The sequence below is a fragment of the Gymnoscopelus microlampas genome (assembly GCF_963454915.1).
Source record: "Gymnoscopelus microlampas genome assembly, chromosome: 7".
NCBI lineage: Eukaryota > Metazoa > Chordata > Actinopteri > Myctophiformes > Myctophidae > Gymnoscopelus > Gymnoscopelus microlampas.
In genome coordinates this window covers 1,502,174-1,527,432 of record NC_139944.1, presented here as the reverse complement: position 1 = coordinate 1,527,432, position 25,259 = coordinate 1,502,174, and the positions used below count along the sequence as shown (strand labels likewise).

Sequence of the window (25,259 nt, the reverse complement as noted above, 5' to 3'; positions counted from 1 at the left end):
GTCCTAATCAGAGGACGCACCGCCTTCCCTGTGTGCTTTGAGTGGCCGAGCAACGTTTGTACATATACAAAACTGTGCCAAGGCGTACGGCACACTTGGCACAGTTGGCAGTATCCGTTCCACGGTCCATGTGGTGCTGATTCCAACCATTTTATAGACTATATTTAACACTGGCATATCAACATTGCCATAAATATTTATGACACCTAATTTCCCGACGGGAATCAATAAAGGTCTATGGATATATCCATCTATCCAGACAGACAGACAGACAGACAGACAGACAGACAGACAGACAGACAGACTAGACACACTTTCTGACTGTTTACAAAAATAAGTTATTCTTTTATTTGTTTTGTTTTCGGTGAACAACCCCGTCGTATTGCCAAGTATAAATTCTGGACACGGTGAACACCCACACAGCGCGTAGCCATAGCGCATTGAATAAAGCTCTTGTATTGATTAATTTAATTCAAGAGTAGCCTAATTCCTTATTGCTAAATCCGATTGCAATGTGTCATTTGATTAGGCCATCCATTGCAAAGTTGATGATTTTTAGGCTATGCTCCAAAGGATCCATAAATATAAATAGTTAACTTAGAGATTCCTGAGTAAAATGCCAGCATATTGACTCGCCCACTCCGACTTCTTTCTTTCTTTTTTTCCACCAAGATGGCCCTACAGGTGGGGGCTATGGGCTGTTTTGGAGGCAGTGCAACAGAAGATCAGAGAGTGGATGAGAAAGCTCAACGAGAAGCCAACAAGAAGATAGAAAAACTACTTCAGAAAGAACGACTAGCGTATGAAGCTACTCATCGTCTGTTACTACTGGGTAAGTACTCTATAGTACTCTATAAGCACTCAGCACTCATTTGGGGGGTCCCAAATGTTTTCTTTGGGGGTCCCCAGATGATTAGCTTAATGTGTAACATTGTTTTCTCACTCAACAGTAAACACACCAACATACAGTATAAGTGTATCTAAAGTGACAATTTCAAGACATTTTTAATACAAAAAAAAGCCTATTACTACGTCCATAGTAATCAACCAACTATACAATAAAATATGCCAAACATTGGCCAAATTGTGAAATATTAGGCCTACCTGAGAAAGAGGCAAACCTTGTTTACTGTATATTTATCTGTGGATCTGTGCAACTTCTATAATTCCAAGTGCTTGTCAGGGTTGGGGGTCCCCAGTTCAATTTTTTTGGGGGGGTCGCGGCCTGAAAAGGTTGAGAACCACTGCTCTATAGTACTCTAAATATTCTATACAAAAGAGAACTATAGAGTCTATGGTGCTCTATCTCTAAGTATTAGTACTCTATCTATAAGTATTCTATACAATAGAGTACTATAAAGTCTATAGTGCTCTATCTATAAGTACTCTATAGTACTCTTATCTATAAGTACTCTATAGTATTCTATATATAAGTATGCTATACAATAGAGTACCATAGAGTCTATAGTGCTCTATCTATAAGTATCTAAACATACAATAGAGAGTCCCGCACAGGCGCGACGGTCGGTCGTGTAGGCATAAAACAACATTAAAATCTGTCCGTCGTGTGTCCGTCCGTGTGTCCTGTCCGTCTGTTAGCAGCTAATCTCCGGCACTGTTGGCCCGGTCACTGCGAAACTGTGCACACACACTCCCTCGATGCCAATTCAGAACCTCTGCCCCAATGTTTTCACATGGGCCTGTTATAGCGTCACCAGGAGGCCGATTTGTGCAAAACCCATTTTTTAAATAATACTCCTACATCTTTGATCCAAACGTCATTCAAATCGGTACACAGTATCTCTATAGTCATGTGATCAACCAGGATCTGTCAGATTTTCCAGATTCCATCCTCATTGGCTAAGGTTGGCTTCCAAAGTTTGCAGGATTGGTCCGTTTTGAACAAAATGCCTCAAATCATGAATGCAGTGTCCGATTGCCGTGAAAGGCCTAGGAAGAAATGCCACCCTTTTCACATTGACCTATTATAGCGCCACCAGGAGGCCCCAATAACGTACCTGACCTGGCGGAGACCTGTGCTCCGAGGAGCACTTTTTCTACTTACAATCTAATTCAGAACAGATAACTCATCTATATATATATGTGTGTGTGTGTGTGTGTGTGTGTGTGTGTGTGTGTGTGTGTGTGTGTGTGTGTGTGTGTGTGTGTGTGTGTGTGTAGGTGCAGGTGAATCAGGGAAAAGCACTATCGTGAAGCAAATGAGGTTTCTACACGTTGATGGGTTCAATGACGAGTGAGTCACGTACACACACAAGCACGCACGTGTGCATGCATGCCCATATACTGATAACATCAGAGATCTCCATATATGGTCATAAAAGGGACACGGACAGACAGACGGTTACGGGTACTCTGACAACAGCTATATTGTATTGCATTACAGGGTGGGGCATGCATTCCCTATATTTGCATCGTTCCCAACTTGCATTGTTCCAGAGTAGCCTGGTGTTTGAATGTTTGAAATTGTTTTCGAACATTTCAAAAAATGTGTGAATATTTGTGGAAATCTTTCGAAAATCTTTTAAAATTACAATAATGAGGGGGCACGGTGGCGCAGTCGGTAGCGCTGTCGCCTCACAGCTAGAAGGTCCTGGGTTCGATTCCCGCCAGGGACGCTGTGGGCGCTGGGGGCGTGTTCACTCCTCCACGTCATCGGCGCCCATACCCTAGGTGGGGTTGGTGAAAGGGCCTACTCTGTGTGGAGTTTGCATGTTCTCCCCGTGTCTCCTAGGGTAGTTAATACCCTCACAAAAACATGTAGTAATCCTGGTCACTATACTGCCTCCCCCTGGTCAGCCGGGGCGCCTGATGGAGGAGAAGGGAACTGGTTGGAATAACGTGTTCCTTCCACGCGCTATGTCCAACCAGGGAAACTCCCCCCTGTCGGGTGATAAGAAGCGGCCTGCTTGCTCCTCATGCATTGAAGGAGGCATGAGCTTCAGCTTGGGCTCTCCCTAGGCTGGCAGAGGGTAGGTAGTGCCCAGGATTACATAGGCAATTGGCACTGGGTGAAAAAATGTGGGTTACAAAATCGTGGGATAAAAAATATAAAAAAAAAAAAAAAAAAATTACAATAATGAATAAAAACAGAATTATGAAACAAAAAACAAAGAGATATTCACTTGCGACCCACGAAAATGCATCGGCGACCCACAAATGGGTCGTTTAGTGTAGACAGCAGACTCCAATGGAAGCCCCTGTACCTTGTAGATGTGTGTTTAATAGACTTTCCTGATGTTTTGATCACCTGCATTGTGTGTGTGTGTGTGTGTGTGTGTGTGTGTGTGTGTGTGTGTGTGTGTGTGTGTGTGTGTGTGTGTGTGTGTGTGTGTGTGTTAGGGAGAAACAAGAGAAGGTTCAGGACATTAGGAAGAATATAAAAGATGCCATTGTGGTATGTTTATTTTTGCGAAAACATTGTAAGTGTGTACAGTATAACTGTATATCAGGGTATCTGCACAATTCGAACGGGACAATTGAATGAATTTTAAGACCCTTTTCATACCAAATTGGCCAAATTGTCAAATGTTCCGTAAGAAAGAGGCAAGCATCGTAAAAATAGCCGATCTACCAGCTCACGGTATGAGGCTTTGTGAGCTTTAGATCGGCTGTTTTCCCTATTAACTGTGGAACCGAGTCAAACTAAATGTAATGCCTACAATTCCAAGTGCTTGTCAGGGTGGGGGGTCCCCAGTTCAAATATATCCATTTTGGGGGGTCGCGGCCTGAAAAGTTTGGGAACCCTTGAACTAAATAGTAATGTAATTTATTTATTACATTCATTTCAGGTCATCGTTTCAGCCATGAGTTCACTGACTCCGGCCATTGCTGTGGGTAACCCCGGCAACCAGTTCAGAGTTGACTACATCAAGAGCATCGCACCACTGTCGGACTTTGAATACACACAGGTACGCACACACACGCACAGGCTGACACGCACACGCACACGCACACGCACACGCACACAAGCATACACAAGCTTGCACGCACGCACGCACGCACGCACGCACGCACGCACGCACGCACGCACACACACACACACACACACACACCATCTTAGCTGTCCATCGTGTACGATGATGACGCTTGCTTCAGGGGGGGGGGGGGGGGGGGGTTCAGCGTTGTTGCCGCTGGTGCCACTTGATGTGGCTGTGGAGGCCGATGCGTGAGCCGCACATCCGTCCGCAGATAGGGCAGGGGAGCCCGGACGTTGGGGGGATGCCGGCTGTCCTCTGGTGTCGCTGGGCACGTCTCTCAGACCTCCTTTGCTGGTTGCTGTCATTTATTTGTGTGATTGTCCTGGCGCAAGTGTCTCGCCAAGCTGAGCGATCACGTGCCAGGGTTTCAAGCTGCGTGGGGTTGATGGCAGTGCGCTTTAGAAGGTCCTTGGTGTAGTCCTTGTAGCGTCTCTTTTGACCACCAGCAGCACGCTTTGCATCGTGTATTTGTCCGTAGAGGACTTGGCGGGGCAGGCGGTGTTCAGGCAGGCGGATGGTGTGTCCTATCCACCGCAGGTGTCTTTTGGCCACAGCTGCTTCCATACAGCTGGAATTTGTGCTCATCAGGATCTCCGTGTGAGGAACTCTATCTTCCCAGGACAGACCAAGGATTTTCTGAAGGCAGCGGATGTGGAAGGCCTCCAAGTTTGTTATATGCCGGCTGTATGGCGTCCATGTTTCTGCCCCGTAGAGCAAAGTGGACAAACATACCGCGTTATAGACGGCAACCTTGGTGCCGACCTTCAGGTTATGATTTTCAAAAACCCTGCTGCGGAGCCGTCCAAAGGCTGATGAAGCTTTGTTGATGCGGGTGTGTATGTCTGTGTCGAGGGAGCAGTGGGAGGACAGTGTGGAGCCGAGGTAGGTGAAGTGATCTACTGTTTTGAGCGGGACACCGTTTATATGGAAGCTGTGGGGTGAAGAAGGTTGGGTAATGAGTTGGGACATGATTTCTGTTTTTCCTATGTTGACCTGAAGACCGAAGGACTGGTACAGAGTGGAGATTGTGTTGAGGGCATGCTGCATGGACTCTGGGCTGTGTGCTAGGACTGCACAATCATCTGCATATTGTAGCTCACAGATTTGGCAGATCTTCGTCTTGGTGTGGGCCTGGAGACGACGGATGTTAAAGAGATTGCCGTCAAGGCGGTATTCGAGGTGTACACCGTCTTTGTGATCCAGGGCTCGGTGGAAGAGGTAGGTGATGGCAGAAAGGAGGAGATTAAAAAGGACTGGTGCCAAGACGCAGCCTTGCTTCACCCCGACATTTACCTCAAAGAACTCTGACTGGAGTTCTCCGGTGATGACTCTGGCTTGCATCCCAGTATGCAGTTGCTGCAGGACGGAGAGAAACTTAGGTGGTACCCCAAGTTTGGCCAGTTGTTTCCAGAGCATTTCACGGTTTATGGTGTCAAACGCTTTGCTGAGGTCGATAAAGGCTATATATAGGTCTTTGCACTGCTCCCTGCTCTTCTCTAGTAGCTGCCTTAAGACGAAGACCATGTCGTTGGTGGACCTAGACTTCCGGAAGCCACATTGTGTCTCCGGGAGAGCAGCTTCCGAGATGTGTTCCAGTCTCTTGAGCATGATCTTTGCCAACGCTTTCCCTGCGATGGAGAGGAGAGAAATTCCACGGCTGTTCCCACAGACTGCTTTGTCACCTTTGTTCTTGTAGATGACCACAATGTTGGCATCCTTCCAGTCTTGTGGGAGGGTCTCGTGTTCCCACATGTGTGTGATCAAGAGGTGAAGGCGGCGTGTGAGAAGGTAGCCGCCGTTTTTGAAAACCTCTGCCGGGATGCCATCAGGTCCTGCACTTCTGTTGTTCTTCAGGTCTCTGATGGCTTGACGGGTCTCACGGTACTGTGGTGGAGTGTCAAGGTGCACAACTGGTGGCAGATCTGGGAGTCCATCCAGGATGTGGAGGTCAACAGGGTTTGTGTGGTTGAGGAGAGTCTCGAAATGATTTGCCCAGCGGCCAAGGATCTCGTGACGGTCCTTGAAAAGGGTGGCTCCATCAGCAGAGCGGACAGGGGCAATTGCCCGTTTCCTAGGGCCGTATAGGGCTTTGATGGCATCATAAAATCCCTGGGTGTTATTGCAGTCTGCAAGGTTTTGGATCTCTTTGGCCTTCTGCACCCACCAGTTATCCTCCATGGTCCGGAGGGTGCGTTGAGTCGCAGCTCTTGCTGCAACAAAGGTGGCTTTAAGGGAAGAGGATCCAGGGCAGGACAGGAGGGCTTTATGTGCTTGATGTTTGGTTTGAAGGAGTAACTGTATTTCGGTCGAGTTGCAATCAAACCAGTCCTGGTGTCGTTTCCTTGACTGTCCAAGCGCTGTTGAAGCTGCGCTATGGATGGCATGACGCAGGGCTGGCCAGTCATTGGATTCTTCAGGGATCTGATCAAGGTTTCTTGCAAGGAGCCGTCGGAGGTTGTCTTTGGTGTTGGGGCTGTTTAGTGCTGTGCAGTTGAGTTTTTTGTTTGGAGCTGTCCTAGGGCGACGGGGTTGGATGTGCATGAGGAGTTTGGACCTGACCATGAGATGATCGGTCCAGCACTCTGCTCCGCGCATGACTCTGGTGGTAAGAACGTCCCGTCTGTCCTTTTGCCGGACAATTACATAGTCCAGGAGGTGCCAGTGCTTTGAGCGCGGGTGTTGCCAGGTTGTTTTGAGCCTGTTCTTCATCTGGAAGGTGGTGTTAGTAATGACCAGGTGGTGTTCTGCACAGAGGGAGAGGAGCCGGAGCCCGTTGTTGTTCATTTTTCCCACTCCATGTTGGCCAATGACTTGTTTCCATACCAGGTGTTCTGTGCCCACTCTAGCATTGAAATCTCCCAGGAGAATGACCTTGTCTGTTGCTGGGGTTTTCTGTAAGATGGAGTCCAGTGCCCGGTAGAAGTCCTCTTTGATGTTATGTTCAGCATCCAGTGTTGGTGCGTAAGCGCTAATGAGGGTGGCGAAGCGTCCCTTAGTAAGGGGAATGCGCCATGTCATCAGTCTCTCATTGATGCCGATGGGGGATTCTGGGATGCGCTGCAGCAGTTGGGACTTCACAGCGAAACCAACTCCATGGATGCGACGAGTGCCATCAGGAACCCCTTTCCAGAAGAAGGTGTAACCTGCACCGACCTCTGACAGGGAGTCCTCCCCATGTAGTCTGGTCTCACTGAGCGCTGCAATGTCGATGTTGTACTTCGCGAGCTCCAGGGCCACAAGAGCTGTCCTACGGTGGGGCCTCTCAGATGTTTCGGCCAAGTCCAACAGTGTGCGGACATTCCACGAAGCAATGCATAAATTACTGTTAAAAGTTTTCCTTATTTTCTTTGTTTTTCGACCGCGAAGGGGGATGCTCCGACGATTGCGGTTTACCGTCCGGAGTAGTAGAAGCAGGCAATTTTTAGACCACCTTTTCTAGGTCCTTCCCCTTTCAGGGGAGAGCAGTGTGGGGCTGCTCTGACACAATGGAAGCTGCCGAGGTGACGCGCTGCTTCATCCCGTAGTCACAACGACCATCACTCCATTGCCGCCTGTGTGCATGGTTTGACTAGACACTCCCAGCCACATCCTCGGCCTGTGTCTGCCGCCATTCCATGTCGCCACAGGGCTTTTTGAGGGTGTTGGGTTGGGGAGGAGGGGGGGGGGGGGGAAGCAAGAAGCTTGCGCAGAGGTAAGGATTAAGGTGAGGGTGTGGGTGCGCAGTCCTCACTCCCACCATCTTCACTCCGTCAGATTGACCTCCAGTGGCATGAGAGACCCATGACGACCTTCGACCTGGCTGGAGTTGCAGGGGACTGCCGGTGATCCGTTCTTTTGGACTCCGCCTATGCCTGCCCCGGTGCAGATTTGATTTCGGGGTTTTCTCCCCTAGCCAAAGCACCCTCCCGGGTTTACTCACTTGACAATGGGGCAGTGGTATGTTGGTCGGGCCCACTGCTACCCGGCGATCCCCTCCCTTTTAGCCTGGAGTCGCAGGACCCCAGTTACCGTGTGCTGCCACGAGGAGGCAAGGGAGGGGTCTTGGTGAAGGAGAGGCTATGTACTGACCTCGGAAGGCTTACGCACTCGGCTTCCTTTGCCCAAACTGGGTTGGTCAGCGGCAGGAACTAAGGGAGGGGAGTCACATGCATCCCTACATGCAACGTCTCTCTAGCATGCTGCACTAGACGCATCACTACACCCTGCGAGCAGTGCTCACATACACACACACACACACACACACACACACACACACACACACACACACATGCTCATACAAACGCACACACACATATGCTCACACAAACGCACGCACACACGTGACAAAATAAACCCCCAAATTGACACATATTAGCCCAGGGACCCCCATTTGAAAAGATATGCCAGGGACTCAACCATTTAGATTTCTTGGGTGTCCCAATCTACACTGTATCACCATCATCAGTGTTCATTTAACTCTGAGAATGTACAAATGGAACCAAATGGACCCTGACGGGTCCATTTGGTTCCATTTGTACACTAAGAGTTACAGACACATAAGGGTCAATTTGGTTGCTAACTATTAATTTGGCTGGGGACCCCCTGGAACCCCCTCAAGGACCACTGGTGGTCCCCGGACCACTGGTTGAAAACCTCTGGTGTAGGCTATTTTCAACTGTTAATGGGTTTTTCTTTCTTCACAAATGAATTCTACTTTGTTGTACAACAGTGTCCCATAAAAGTAGTGAAAATAGCCGATCTACAAGCTCACAAAGTGTTGCATCATGATTTGAATTCCGACTGAAAACGCCACCCTTGCGTCTCCGTGTGTACAACCAATAATACGCATCTTTCCTGCACCGATGACGCTTGGGGCTTTTACAGCGCTGCTCCTACACTACCACCGTCAGCAACAAGTGGACATGGAGTAAATGTACTTAGTTACTTTCCGCTTAGTTACTTTCACGTGCATATAAATGAGCCACGCGGTCTTATAAGAATGAAAACAAACGCCTCGCTGTTGGCCATGGATCACATGACGGTCGTCTGTTACGGTCATGGATGAACTCAAAATGTTACTTGAGTTCAATCAAAGTAAAAGTGCAAAAGTATTGGCAAATAAATGTTTGATAATAGCTGATCTACAAGCTCACAAAGCGTTCAAATAATGGTAGTGGAGTAAAAGTACAATATTTTCCTCTGAGATGTAGTGGAGTAGAAGTAAAAGTAAAAATAGCAGGTCAGCATGCTTATAGCGTGAGATTCGAACCCGGGTCGTAAAATCGACGGATATCAGTTTTAACCGCTACACTAACTGGACTATTTCATTTATAGAGGAAAGAGGTAGAATCCTACTATACAGAAATTGATGCGAGAAAAAAAACAACATATAAGACGTCTGTCTGTCTGTCTCTCCACGGACTTTTGAGACAGACAGACAGACAGACAGACAGACAGACAGACAGAAACCAATGTGTGTCTGAACATTTCTAAAATGACAGAGATGCGTTCCTGACTGCCCGACGCTGAACAGAAAACCCAATTTAAACGCTCTAAGCACACGTAATTATTCCTAGTTATTATTATTATTATTAATAATAATAATATAAGACATCTATCTGTCTGTCTGTCTGTCTGTCTGTCTGTCTGTCTGTCTGTCTGTCTGTCTGTCTGTCTGTCTGGCTGTCTGGCTGTCTGTCTGTCACAAAAAAGTGACTCCAAAGCGGCACCTTGTGGTAGTATTTGGAACTTAAATTTACTGCAAAGCGGGTGAGGCAAATGAGTGAAGTGATACTCTTATGAAAAGCGACAAAGTCAATGGTCACCCACTGTATATTGGAATGAATTGCCTTGCTATGGCAGGACCTGTACATACAGGGAATGAAAAGAGATGAAAAAGAGCTTGCTGACAAGGGCTTCAGAGCCAGTGATGGAAAAAGTAGCCTACTCAAATTTTTTACTTAAAGGGGCTACACCATGAATTAAAAAAAAATATATTATATATAAATATTGCCCCCTAATACGTTTTAAACAGGTTGTAAGCCTAAAAAACATCCAGATATTTTTTCTCACAATCTGTCTGTCATTCCAAGCTTTTTCAGCTGCAATACCAAAACTTCCTATTGGGCAGGGGGGAGCTACTGAGCAATTCTGTCTGGCCATCGTCAATGCAAAATCAGTGCAAGTGACATCACTTGCACAGCCATTCTGAAATGGCCTGTTCAGACACGCCCATTCAGGAAATCCATGAAATGAGCATGAATGACTGAATGTTAAAAAAAAAAAAAAAATCGGTACAAGAGACACTGGGGAGCCCAAAAAATACTAAAAACCAAAAAAAAAAAAAAAATTCATGGTGTAGCCCCTTTAAGTAAAAGTATCAATACCACAATGTAGAAATACATTGTTACAAGTAAAGGTCTGGTATTCAAAATGTACTTGAGTAAACATACAAAAGTATCGGCATCAACGTATACTTAAAGTATCAAAGGTAAAATTACTCATTATGTAGAGAACGTCCCATTTCACAAGTTCAATATCTATACAAATCTTTTGAAAATAGCAGATCTAAGCTCACAGCACGTTGCGATGCAACCCGTTGTGAGCTTGTAGATCTTCTATTTTCAAAAAGCTGAAGAATATAGAGGGATGTGTTAATGTACGTTTTGTAATAATAATCTAAATCTACAAAGTAACTAATAATAATAATAATAATAAACTTTATTTGTATAGCACCTTTCATGACATGAAATGCAGCGCAAAGTGCTTTACAGAGCAAGAATACAGTTACAGTTACAACCAATTTAACAATAAAGCAAACAAAAAATAAAATAAAATAAAAGCAAAAGCATAAAACATTAAAATAGGCAATACAGTGAGGACTTAAAAATCAACCAAAGAATCAGATAAAAGCAAGAGTGAAGAAATAGGTCTTGAGCTGTGCTTTAAAGCTATCTTATCGACTAGTAACTAAAGTTTTCAAATAATTGTAGCGGAATAAAAGTACAATATTTGCCTCTGAGATGTTAGTGGCGTAGTAAAAGTATTTTAAAATGGAAATACTCCAGTGAAGTAAAAAATACCTCAAAAAGTACTGTACTTGAGTAAATGTACTTAGTTGCTTTACACCACTGTTTACTAGGGCCAGTTCTAGATGTAATGTGCAACAGTTTTTTTTAATCAGATCAGAGTTACAGTTAACATTACTGCAATCCATAGACAGGCTCTAGAACCTAGAGAGATTTCCCAGCCCCCGAAGTTGTGGGGCACCAATCGGGGCCCAGTATGCAAATACGGGCGGGTTTATCATAGAGGCATTTTTTTTGCCCCTCGGAAATGCAGGTTCCACACAGAGATTCCGGACTAATATCTACGCATTGATATAAGTTTAAATGTTTGTTGATGTAGTAGAGATAGAGCATGCCACATTAATTGATACTAGTAAATAGATAGATAGTTAGATAGATAGATAGACAGATAGATAGGTAGATAGTAGTGATTCGTGGGTCGGGTTTTTTCATGACCCGCCCCGCCCCGCCCCGCGACGGAACCCAACCCGCCTCAACCCGCCCCGCGAACCCATATATAAATCTATGGCTCAACCCGCCCCGCGACCCGCAATTTTTTTTTATTCTGTAAAATCATGGTTAGAAAATAATCCCCAAGTATATTCAAACTGTTTTATTGTTATTATTCTTATTCTTATTAGGAATAAAGACAAAACAAGAGCATGTGAATTGTTTTTGTTTTTTTGCGTGTGAGAGCGGCTGACCCGCTCACCCGCAGCCCGCTTAATAGAGACAGAGAGAGAGAGATACAAGTGGTAGTAATAAATATAATAGTGTAAGATAGTATATGATAATATAATATAGTACAACAATAATGTTTATACAGTATATAATGGTATACTATAAGAATGTTAAGATACAGTGTAGTGGTATTGTGTAATGTAGTAGAAGGCCCTACTATAGTATTACATTACATAACTGTATGATAGGCCCTACTATTACTATATGTCTCATTACAAGGATTATTACATTCAGCTGCACTATAATTTTAACTAACGATATACTATTAAAATGATTCTCACATTCAGCTCATGGTGTGTTGCCTTGAGTTATATTTACCAAAGACATTTGTTTTCTCTCTCTGCTTGTCAAACAGCAGCGTGTGCGTGTGCGTGTGCGTGTGCGTGTGCGTGTGTGTGTGTGTTTGTTCTAATGACAATAATGATATGATGTAATTACCTCACCTGGGACTATTTCCAACTGAATACACATCTGTGTGTGTGTGTGTGTGTGTGTGTGTGTGTGTGTGTGTGTGTGTGTGTGTGTGTGTGTGTGTGTGTGTGTGTGTGTGTGTTTGTGCGTGCGTACGTGCGTGTGCGTCCTCTGAGGTGTCATTAAAATCAGTGTGTGTCTCTGAGGACAAAGAGACATGAAACAACAACTTCCTCGCTCAGGGAATTGAACCCTCAACCGACACTGCTGCTGTATTACATACAGTAGACATACTGTACAACCCAGATAGACAGACAGGCAGGTGGTCGGACGGACGGACGGACGGACGGACGGACGGACAGACAGACAGAGAGACAGGGTAGCAGAAATCCCACTAGACACTGTTGCGTAGTACAGTGGTTCTCAACCTGTGGGTCCTGATCCACATGATTTTTGGGGGGTCCCCAGATGACAGTAATGTGACAATATAAGGACTTTTAAGACCTATTTAATACCCCAAAAAAATGTAAATGTAAATTAAATGAAAAATGACCATCACTGCATCAAAAGTAAACAACAAACTACACTATAAAAACTGGTCAAAAAATTGGCTGAATTGTCAAATAATATAAGAAAGAGGCAAACATTTTGAAATTAGATACTATTTCGGCTATTTTTTTGACAATATTTATCTGTGGAACCGAGTCAAACTAAATGTAATGCGTCAACTACCATTCCACATGCTTGTCAGGGTGGGGGTTGAAAAAGGTTGAAATCATATTTGAACTGGGGACCCCCGACCCTGATAAGAACTTGGAATTGTAGGAGTTGAGCCATTACATTTTGGTTGGCTCGGTTCCACATATAAAAAAAAATCACACCCGGTGTAAAGAGAGTGGTGCCTTTGATGAGTTCTAGGAACACAGAGGGGGCGGGGCTTAACACTTACAGCCTTTCCATAGTGCACCTAGCAAGTTTCGTAGGTTTTCGATGCTGGGAACTGGAGTTATGGCTGTTTAACGCCCTGCCAATAGGAACACGAGGGGCTTAAGCATTTTCAGCCTGTCCCTAATGGCCGTCTCAGTGCACCTATAACATTTCGTAAGTTTTCCATAATGGGAAATGGGTAAATGGGTGTGTAACCAACATCTGAAGAGAATTGAGCTCCTGACCCCTGGGTAGTTGAGTATAGTATCATTTTTTGTTATTTAGGAAGCTGCTAGTAGTTGTACACTAAGTGCTTTTCTATTAGTACTGTATTATTAGCTTGTGTGGTAGTCTGTAGTTTCTAGTAGTGTTGTTTTTGTGCTAAAAGCAGTAGGCTATTGGCACCCTGGAGTAGAAGTAGTTTCACCCTGTATAGGCCACTTGATTGCCCTGTGAAGTGTCTGGTTTGACCAGCACAGCTCAAGGGTTAAATAGCCAGGTTGAGAGTGTTCGAGTCAGTGTGTAACCAACATCTGAAGAGAATTGAGCTCCTGACCCCTGGGTAGTTGAGTATAGTATCATTTTTTGTTATTTAGCAAGCTGCTAGTAGTTGTACACTAAGTGCTTTTCTATTAGTACTGTATTATTAGCTTGTGTGGTAGTCTGTAGTTTCTAGTAGTGTTGTTTTTGTGCTAAAAGCAGAAGGCTATTGACACCCTGGAGTAGAAGTAGTTTCACCCTGTATAGGCCACTTGATTGCCCTGTGAAGTGTCTGGTTTGACCAGCACTCCTGGCAGACGATTAGCAATCAGTTGAAGTGATCTTATACCACCAGCTGAAAGCGGCGGCCATCGAACGAAGGCCAGGCGAGCAAAGGCAACAGGCGACTTTGTCAAAGGCCAGGCGAGCAAAGGCAACAGGCGACTTTGTCAAAGGCCAGGCGAGCAAAGGCAACAGGCGACTTTGTCAAAGGCCAGGCGAGCAAAGGCAACAGGCGACTTTGTCAAAGGCCAGGCGAGCAAAGGCAACAGGCGACTTTGTCAAAGGCCAGGCGAGCAAAGGCAACAGGCGACTTTGTCAAAGGCCAGGCGAGCAAAGGCAACAGGCGACTTTGTCAAAGGCCAGGCGAGCAAAGGCAACAGGCGACTTTGTCAAAGGCCAGGCGAGCAAAGGCAACAGGCGACTTTGTCAAAGGCCAGGCGAGCAAAGGCAACAGGCAACAGACTTTGTCAAAGCCCGACTTCGTCAATGAACGATGAGCAGTATCATTGATTAGTGACATAGATAGTAGTGTGATAGATATAGTAGTGTGCAGTGTGTATATGTTTAGTGATCTACAATGTGTTTTCTTCCTATTCCTGTCCTCTCCTCTTCCTGGTGGTCGCACAAACACTGGGTTACACCCAGATGTCGCGACACCACTAATCTAATCTATCCTACTCTTTCAACTCACAAGTGGTAACGGGAGGGCTGTGGAATTGCCACTCGGCTGCGGTGGAAGGCAAAGCTGCTTTCATCTCAGCCTATATGCATCATTGCTCTCCCTCAACTTCCTTGCTCTGACCGAGACTTGGATCACACCAGAAAACACCACTACGCCCGCGGCTCTGTCAGATGTGTATTCTTTCTCTCACACTCCCAGAGTTGTGCGGACAGGTGGTGGTGCTGGTCTGCTAATTTCCAGAAAATGGAAATACTCTCCTATTTCACTGTCACAATTCTCTCCTACCTCCTTTGAATTTCACATGGTCACTGTTTCTCATCCAGTCAAGCTCACCATTGCAGTTGTTTATCGCCCACCGGGCCCTGCTGGTGGCTTACTTGAGGAGCTGGACCATCTAGTCTCTCACTTCCCTGTCGATGGCTCTGGATTCATCCTTCTGGGTGACTTCAACCTCCCGACAGAGAAGCAGCTAGACCCACTACTTTCGTTTCTCGCCGCCTTCGACCTAGTTCTCTCCGCATCTCCCGCTACCCACGAGGCTGGCAACCAACTGGACCTGATCTTCACCAGAGGCTGCTCTACTGCTAACCTGTCTGTCACTCCTCTTTCCAGTGAAAAGGGTAAGAAACTCTCTGATCACTACTTCATGTCCTACTCTCTCTCCCTCTCCTCTCCCCCCTCACAGCCCCTCCCTACCCACATGATTTCCTTACGTAACAATCTTCACTCTCTTTCCTCCACTGATCTTTCCTCTTCTGTTCTCTCTGCTCTCCCTGCCCCTGAATCCTTTGCTCTTCTATCCCCTGAAACCGCCACAAATCTTCTTTTCTCAACTCTCTCCTCTTCTATCGACCATCTCTGTCCCCTCACCACCAGGCCTGCACGCCAAACTCCACCTGCCCCCTGGTTGTCGGACTCAGTGCGGACTGAGAGACGGAGCCTGAGAGCGGCTGAGCGCAAATGGAGAAACGGCAACCTCCTGGAGGACCTTCTCACCTTCCAATCTCTCATTTCTCATTTCTCCTCCTCTCTATCAGCTGCTAAAGCTGCTTTCTTCTGCACCAAAATTCAGGCTTCTGCTTCCAACCCTAAAAAACTATTTGAAACTTTCTCCTCTCTCCTGCAACCACCACCCCCTCCTCCCTCCTCGTCCCTCCTCCCTGACGATTTCGCCAACTTCTTTGACAAGAAGGTGAATGATATCCGATCCTCCTTCCCTCCTCCCCTGGCTGGTGCCCTGCGCACTACCCACACCCGTCTGCCTGCCACCCCTCCCTCTCTACCTTCATCTACTCTTCTCCCCCCCCCTCTCCCTCTCTATCCCACTTCTCTCCCCTCTCCCCTAACGAGGTTCTTCTCCTTGTTACCTCTAGTCACCCCACCTCATGCTCTCTGGACCCGGTCCCATCCACTCTGCTGCAGTCTATTGCACCTGAACTTCTTCCCTCCTTAACCCCCCTTATTAACACCTCTCTGACGTCTGGCTACTTTCCCTCTGCTTTCAAGACTGCCAGAGTCACCCCCCTCCGACACTTGACCCCTCTGAGATCTATCCTTCCTATCTAAAACTCTCGAACGTGCTGTCTTTAAACAACTGTCTTCCTACCTCCACCAGAACAACCTCCTGGACTCCAACCAGTCTGGGTTCAAAGTGGGTCACTCGACAGAGACTGCCCTCCTGGCAGTCACTCCATGCCGCCAGAGCGAACTCTCTCTCCTCCGTCCTGATACTCCTGGACCTGTCTGCAGCGTTCGACACAGTGAACCACCAGATCCTCCTCTCCACCCTCGAGGGGATGGGTGTCTCAGGCTCTGCACTCTCCCTGTTTGCATCCTACCTGACGGGTTGCTCCTACCAGGTGATGCTGAGAGGGTCTGTGTCAGAACCACACAGGCTCACTACTGGGGTTCCCCAAGGCTCGGTTCTGGGTCCTCTTCTTTTCTCTCTATACACTACATCTCTTGGTGCTGTCATCCACTCCCATGGCTTTTCCTACCACTGCTATGCCGATGACACCCAGCTGATCCTCTCATTCCCCCCCTCTGACACACAAGTGGAGGCACGCATTGCTGCTTGTCTGGCTGACATCTCGGAGTGGATGTCGACGAACCACCTGAAGCTCAACCTGGACAAGACCGAGCTGATGTTCCTCCCGGGGAAGGGCTGTCCGCACCGAGACATGGCCATCACCATTGATAATGCTGTGGTGACGTCAACTCGGACTGCGAAAAGTCTGGGTGTGACCTTGGACGATCAACTGTCGTTCTCGGCTAACATCGCATCAGTGACACGGTCCTGCAGATTCCTCCTCTACAACATCAGGAGGATTCGCCCCTTCCTCACGGAGAAAACAGCCCAGGTGCTCATCCAGGCTCTTGTCATCTCCCGCCTGGACTACTGCAACTCCCTCCTTGCTGGTGCTCCGGCATTAGCCATCAGACCTCTGGAGCTTGTTTAGAAAGCTGTGGCTCGTCTGGTGTTCAACCGCCCCAAGTTCTCCCACACAACTATCCTTCTCCGTTCTCTGCACTGGCTCCCCGTAGCGGCTCGCATTCAGTTTAAAACCCTGGTGCTAGCCTATAGGGCAGTGAAAGGAACAGCTCCTTCTTACCTCCGGGCTATGGTCGATGCCTACACCCCTGCCCGACCACTTCGGTCTGCCACCTCGGGGCGACTGATTGCCTCGTCGCTCAAGGGTCCTTCTGGTCGATTGACACGGTCACGACATTTTCCGTTCTGGCCCCACAGTGGTGGAATGAACTTCCCACTGATGTCAGGACAGCAGAGTCACTGCCCATCTTTCGCCGCAGGCTGAAAACCCACCTCTTCAGGAAACACTACACTTCCTCTATGCCTGGCCTACTTGTTGTTAACTAGTTGTACGAACTCTTGTTTTATTTTTGTATTGTTTTATTGGATCTTGTTTAGTCGATACACTTACTTGTTGTAGCTCGTGCTCATTTGATTTTGCCATTTTTGTCTCATCTGTTTAAGAAAGTAGGTAGCTGATATATTGCACTTTTACCTTAGCGCTAGGTATACTCTTGGTTGCTTGTTTGTGCAGGAAATGCACTTACAACTTCTGGTGATTAGTAGTTTTCGTTCCCTACCTATGTTGAATACACTTATTGTAAGTCGCTTTGGATAAAAGCGTCTGCTAAATGACTGTAATGTAATGTAATGTAACTGGAGTTATGGCTGTTTAAAGCCCTGCCAATAGGAACACCGAGGGGGCAGGGCATAAGCATTTTCAGCCTGTCCCTATTGGCCGTCTCAGTGCACCTAGGAAGTTTCGTAGGTTTTCAATGCTGGGAACTGTGGAGTTATGGCTATTTAAAGCCCAGCCGATAGGAACACAGAAGGTTTAGGGACCACACGAGAGAGCCACACCAGGGACCACACGTGGTCCCTGGTGTGGCTATTGTGATGGCAGACCTCTGACGAGTGTTGGTGGCAAGTTTGGTGCGGATCGGAGCAACGGTGCGCCTCGCAGGTCCGTATGTGTGCGAGCGCACGTGTGCAGTGCTGGCTCGCACGTGTGCAGTGCTGGCTTGTGTGTGTGTGTGTGTGTGTGTGTGTGTGTGTATGTGTATGCGTGCGCGTGCGCGTGCGTGTGCGTGTGCGTATGCGTGTACATGTACATGTGCAGTGCTGGCTCGCATATATGCAGTGCTGGCTTGTGTGTGTGCCTCGCAGGTCCGCATGTTACGTGGTTGTGTGTGTGTGAGCCAGTGTGTGTGTGCATTTCAGTGGCACGTTTGTGTTGAATTAGTGTAACTGGTTGCATCTTTGTGTTGCAATCAGCTGCAGCTGTTGAGGCCGTGCTCAAACATACGGACGGACGGACGGACGGACAGACACACATGGTCAAATGTAGGAGTCTTTGGCACCACTCCAAAAAATATGAAAATAGCAGATGAGCTTGTACATCTACTATTTTCACATCTTTTTGCCTCTGTCTTAGGTAATATTTGACATTTTGGCTTTTTAAAAAAATATATAGTTTGTTGATTACTTTTGATGCTGTAATAGTCTCTTATGGGCATATTTGTTGAATCGGCAGTTCTGGACAACTGGATATCCAAACTACTCGACGACGGGCACAGCATTCCCTCACGTCCTTGCGTGCGTCGAGTTTGAAGTCGGTCAGTCCCATATATGCACATGACCATACTGTATATGGACTACTTTTTTTTGCCAATAAAGTATAGTTTTGGACCGCGACGGAGGGGCTGGTCGTGTCTCAAATGGACACAAAATGCCTGTTTCTGGGCATTAGTTGCTTTCTGCCGCCATCTAGTGGCACCACATAGAAAAAGGTGGTACCACCCCAGGCTCTATCAAGGTACAACGACTGTATATGGGCATAGCGATCGGATCTGTGGTGGATAAGATATGTAGTGGGGGTCTCTGCTTCATCTCTCTCTCTCAGCTAAGGGGTCTTTGGCCTGAAAAACATTGAAGACCCCTGATCTATAGCAATGATTACAATCATAGTATAGAACTACTTGGATACAGAAAAGTAACAAAGGGAGGAAATAACACAAGGATTTACTGTACAATTAGTTATCACTGTCCTTCACAAATGCATTAACAGTTGCCCAGGTGATGGCACTGTTGGCTAATTAATTCACTGTGGTTCTGGGTTCGGTGTGTGTATGTGTGTGTGTGTGTGTGTGTGTGTGTGTGTGTGTGTGTGTGTGTGTGTGTGTGTGTGTGTGTGTGTGTGTGTGTGCGCGCGCGTGCGTGCGTGTGTGTATGTGTGTCTCAGGAGTTCTTTGAGCATGTTCAGTGTCTGTGGGAGGATGAAGGAGTCAAGTCTTGTTACGAACGCAACAACGAGTATCAACTCATAGACTGTGCTAAATAGTAAGAACACATGCATGCACGCACGCACAGTCCTTCCACAATCTGAAGTATTATGCTTTGTTATCAATATCTTAGCAGTCCCATATAATGATAGATATTCATATACTTGACAATATTGAAACATGCACGTTCTCATCGTAATGAGATTACAGTGATTTTACAACAGCCTGGGGGCGTTGTTCAGCACCTATGCACAGCCCCTTACGCAATATTAAAATTGCTAGAGCAGTGGTTCTCATCGTGGGGTCCGGGGACTCCCAGGGGTCCCTGAAAGGGTTCCAGGGAGGCCCCAGCCTAATGATTGATAGTTGGGAACCAATTGGACGCATATGGGTCTGTAACTCTGAGAGTGTACACATGGAACGGGTCCATTTGGTTCCATGTGTACACTCTCAGAGTCAAATTAACACTGATGATACTACAGTGTAGAGATCAAAATGGTGTCAAATGGGGTTCCGTATCCTAATGCACATCAAACTGGGGGGTCCTTCAAATTAAAATGGTTGAGAATCACTGCGTATAGCTGTAAAAATCTAAAAAAGTTAGGAGGTTTCTGTGCCTGATAGCAACAATGTTATAGATTAGATTCCGATAGTATAGATTGGGGTCTTTAAAAACAGAACAGGGTGAATTATACACACAAACAACACATGGTTACATGAAATAAACCAATGAAAGGATTCTCTCTCTCTCTCTCTCTCTCTCTCTCTCTCTCTCTCTCTCTCTCTGTGTGTGTGTGTGTGTGTGTGTGTGTGTGTGAGTGTGTGTGTGTGTGTGTGTGTGTGTGTGTGTGTGTGTGTGTGTGTGTGTGTGTGTGTGTGTGTGTGTGTGTGTGTGTGTGTGTGTGTGTGTGTGTGTGTGTGCGCGCGTGCGCATACTCGTGTGCTTCAGTTTTCTAGACAGGTTGGATCCGATACGGAGGAGTGACTACGCCCCCACTGACCAGGTAATGAACTAGCTCTTCGATCTCATCTTGTTCATTCAGTATTACGATATTAACTCAAAGACTGAGAAGTGCGTGTGAGTGCGCGCGCACACGCGTGTGTGTGCGTGTGTGTGTGTGTGCGCGTGCGTGTTTGTGTGTTTGTGTGTGTGTGTGTGTGTGTGTGTGTGTGTGTGTGTGTGTGTGTGTGTGTGTGATCCATACTGTTTACTCGATAATAATCAACAATAGGGATCTATTGCACATGATTACTGGTGTATGACACTATAACTATAATAATGACACTATAATAAAATAATAATAATAATATGGGTAATAATAATAATAATAATAATAATAATAATAATAATAATAATAATAATAATAATAATATTTCTCTCTACAGGACTTGCTGCGTTGCAGAGTTTTGACTTCGGGGATTTTTGAGACTCGTTTTCAGGTCGATAAAGTCAACTTCCAGTAAGTTTCACCTCCTGGACCAAAATAGACCAATGATTTGTTTACGAACATTGAGACAAACATAATCATAATTCCCTGCCCGACGCAGTGTGACACGTTTTGATCTTGTCGATTTGAGTTTTTGCTATTTTTGAATTTGAATCCTGAAAAGTAACAGTTTTGGACATACGAGGGTTTCCACCTGACAGGGACGATATACTCCATCGTGCCCGATGTACAAGATCACAACGAGTCACAATACATGTTTTAATGTATGCTAAAATGTATTTTTTATAGGGCCTATTTGAACTGCCCACACATAGCAACTTTATTTATTGATATGACGTCAACGTTTACAAAAAAGGTACAAATGCCCATCCCTAATACAATAATCTAGACATACTGACTGTAAATCAATGATAACTAGAAAAAGTGCTCCTCGGAGCACAGGTCTCCGCCAGGTCAGGTAGGTTAGTGTGGGCCAGCAATGTTCGTAATTCGCCAATCAGGCTGGAATGTGAATAATCCAACGGATCACTTGACTTAACAGATAATATGTACCGATTTTATGTGATGTTTGGACAACATTTGTAGGAGTAATGTGGAAACTTTTTTTTTCTCCAAAAATCTGCCTCCTGGTGCCGCTATAATAGGGCAATGTAGAAAGGGTGGCATTTGTTCTCAATGTAGTGCAAATGTGCGTGCAAAGTTTCACAGCAAACGAATGCTGCGTTCATGATTTGCTGCATTTTGTTCCAAAAGGGCCACTCCTGCAAACTTAAGATGACAATCTTAGCCAATGAGGATGGAATATGAAAAATCAAACAGATCCGGATCATATGACTATAGAGATCATGTGTACCGATTTGTGTGACATTTGGATACAATCTGAAGGAGTAATATCCAAAAATGTGTTTTACATAAGTCGGCCTCCTGGTGGCGCTATAAAAGGCAGATGTGAAAAATGCAGGGCAAAGGTTCTTCCTTGGCCTCTAAGGAGTGCACATACACAGTTTTACACAGATTGGTGCGGTTATAGGTAAAAACACGAATCGGCCTGTTATAGCGCCACCATAAGGCTGATTTGTTATTTTTCAAGTGGCATTTCTTCATCGGCCTAGTGAGAATGTCCGTGTAAAATTTCCCGGAAATTGCATGCTGTGTTCATCATTTGAGGCATTGTGTGCAAAACAGAGCTCTCGTGCAAACTTTAGCCATTCATAGCCAATCAAGATGGAATATGAAAAGTCTGAAGGACCCGTTTCGTTTAATGACTATAGAGATACTGTGTATCATTTGTGTGACGTTTGATAACATTTGTAGGAGTATCATAAAAGAATGTATTTTGCAAAAAGCAGCCTCCTGGTGGCGCTATAACAGGCCCATGTGAAAAAATTTGGGCAGAATTTCTGAATTGGCAGGGAGTGTGTGGACAGTTTCGCTGAGATGAAGCCAACGGTGCCGGAGATTAGCTGATCACAGACGGACGGACACACACACGGACACACACATGGACGGACGGACAGGGTGCAAACATACTTCGATAATAATCTATACATACTGGCGTTGTCTGATAAGGGATCTATTGGATCTGCTTTGAACAGCGCCTTCGGTGGATTGGATGATTGAGTACACACCTGCTTTTGTTGTACTTCATTCTAACTGTCTGTCTGTCTGTCTGTCTGTCTGTCTGTCTGTCTGTCAGTATGTTTGATGTAGGAGGTCAAAGAGATCAGAGAAGGAAATGGATTCAATGCTTCAATGGTAAGAAAATACTAAAGCATGTTTTAAACAGTGTCTCGAGAATGAGATTCAGCTATAATAATCATACTATAATTCTAGTAAGGGCGTAGTGGTGAGTACGGTGGTGAGTACGGTGGTGAGTACGTGAAGATACCCGGTTCTCCTCAGTGGCTGGAGCAATTGCTTTTGCACACAGCCATTGACCATTACCATCTGAACTTAACTGTGAAGCCCGTTTTTCAATTTCACCAAATCTCAGCTTCTTATTAGCGTTTTTGTGTCAAACACTGTCGCCATGGTTACGGGGCTGCCCAGCTATGGGACGAACTGCCTCCCGGGTTGCCAGATCATGTGCGCATATCCCCCCACGGATGCGTCGACCGGGTATGGTCTAGTAATAATAATAATAATAATAACAATGTTTCAGATGTTACAGCTATCATCTTCGTAGTGGCTAGCAGCAGCTACAACATGGTGATCAGAGAGGACAACTCAACCAATCGCCTTCGAGAATCTCTGGGTCTCTTCGAATCCATTTGGACTAACCGGTAAACTCATCGTTAGTTAAATTACACGAATGAATTAACCATTAAACTCAATTTAAAAAAAAAAAGGTTAAAGCACTATATTCTGATGTGTGTGTGTGTTTGTTTGTTTGATTGATTGATTGAATACTTTATTTGTCAGAAATGTAAACAGCACGTGAAACAGTCAGACATTAAAGCTAATGTGTGTGTGTGTGTGTGTGTGTGTGTGTGTGTGTGTGTGTGCGTGCGTGCGTGCGTGTGTGTATGTGTGTGCGTGCGTGCGTGTGTGCGTGGTCTGTTGCAGTTTCCTGAAGATCATCTCAGTGATTCTGTTCCTGAACAAACAGGATGTTTTGGCAGACAAGATTTTAGCAGGGAAATCCAAGCTGGAGGATTACTTCCCAGAGTACACACAGTACACAGTAGCAGAAGATGGTAAATATACTGGAGTAAATACACAGTACACAGTACCAGGCAGATCTGTCTGTCTGTCTGTCTGTCTGTCTGTCTGTCTGTCTGTCTGTCTGTCTGTCTGGTGTAACAATGGAGCCAATAGGAGGTGCACCACCTACGTAGACACATTTCGGTGTAACGGCGGAGCCAGTGGGAGGTGCACCACCTACGTAGACACACTGCGGTGTTACAGTGGAGGCAGTGGTGCACCACTTATGTCACAATGAAGCGTAACAGTGGATCTAGCAATACTTCAGAGCTCAAGACCCTGATGCTAGACAGAAGGGTGTGGAGGGCAACAATTCAGGAGTCCAGAGCTGGTGTTGCATAGTCTACACTCTCTCATCGTATAGCATGTATACTGTGTGTATTTTTTGTGTGTGTACACATGCAGCGTTACGTATTGTGCACAATGTGTATGTGTATGTACTAATAATATGTATGTACTGTGTGTATTCTTGTGCGTACACAGCGGTACCAGATGCAGATGAAGTTCCCAGCGTAACGAGGGCCAAGTTCTTCATCAGGGATCAGTTTCTGGTGAGACCACTCACGCACACACGCACGCTCGCACGCACGCACGCACACAGTATTAACCTAATCAGAATCAACTTTATTACATCACAGCCTACAGGTGCAAAAAAAAAGGGGGATCAATCTGAACAAAAGTACATTATAATTTACTCGGTTGTTTAACAGAGGCTGATATTCACTATTTACTATTTAAGCATAAGACGCTCTTATCCAGAGCAATGTGTGAGATCAGAATAAGCTCAGTAAACAACATCAGTAAACTCTAGTCAATAAATACATAGGTAATTAGTCACACAAGGGGGGGGTTCTGAGAGAGCAATGTAGTGCCTCAAAGAAACTATAGGACACCAGGTACACAATGGAACTAGCATTTGTCTAAACAACATGCTATCTAAATAACATTCTGTACATTAGAAACTATTGGACACCAGGTAAACAATGAACCTAGGCTCTATTTAAACAACATCTAAATCACATTCACAGTGCTAAGGAGTAAGATTGAGTCTGAGCACTAGGGAGTGAGGTGGAGTCTGAAGAGGTGACCACAGCAGAAAGTTGGGAGTGAGTCTGCAGTTCTGACTGCAATGGGGAGTTTATTCCACTGTTAAAGAGCCAGGATCAAGAAGAGTCTAGGACATGTGGAGTGTTGTCACAAGTGTTTTAGGGAAGGGAGAAGAGTCTAGGACGTGTGGAGTGTTGTCCAGGGTGTTTTAGAGAAGGGGGTAGAGTCTAGGACGTATGGAGCGTTGTCCAGGGTGTTTTAGAGAGGGGAGAAGAGTCTCGGACGTGTGGAGCCATTTTTAAAAAAATATTTGAAAGAAATATTGAAAATGTTGAATATCTTGATACTTTTTTGACACAAATCTTCTCTTCTGGGGGTCACTGGCACAACATATTTTCAGATGTGGGGTCCGCATCTATATATATATATAGTATAAATCAATTTGGAGGTCCTTGGCACAAAAAAAGTTTGAGAACTACTGCAGTACATGCAGTAAACATCATTGTTAATGAGTATTTTCATGTGCATTTTCCAGAAGATCAGTACTGCCAGCGGATACAGCAAACATCATTGTTATCCTCACTTCACCTGCGCTGTGGACACCGAGAACATCCGGCACGTTTTCAACGACTGTCGCAAAATCATCCAACACATTCATTTACAACAAACCGGGCTGCTCTGA

General features: G+C 45.7%; 1 protein-coding gene across 1 annotated transcript; it reads left to right on the top strand.

Moving 5' to 3' along the window:
* Positions 1–693: 693 nt before the first annotated feature.
* LOC311049084 (guanine nucleotide-binding protein G(olf) subunit alpha-like) lies at positions 694–25,259 on the top strand (the record flags this gene model as incomplete). The annotated part of the gene is made up of 12 exons (XM_084062539.1): positions 694–832; positions 2,182–2,254; positions 3,361–3,415; positions 3,810–3,929; positions 19,340–19,437; positions 20,329–20,383; positions 20,766–20,839; positions 22,524–22,582; positions 22,989–23,109; positions 23,393–23,523; positions 24,014–24,081; positions 25,113–25,259. 12 exons carry the CDS (start codon positions 694–696, stop codon positions 25,257–25,259), a joined length of 1,140 nt encoding a protein of 379 aa, XP_083918665.1.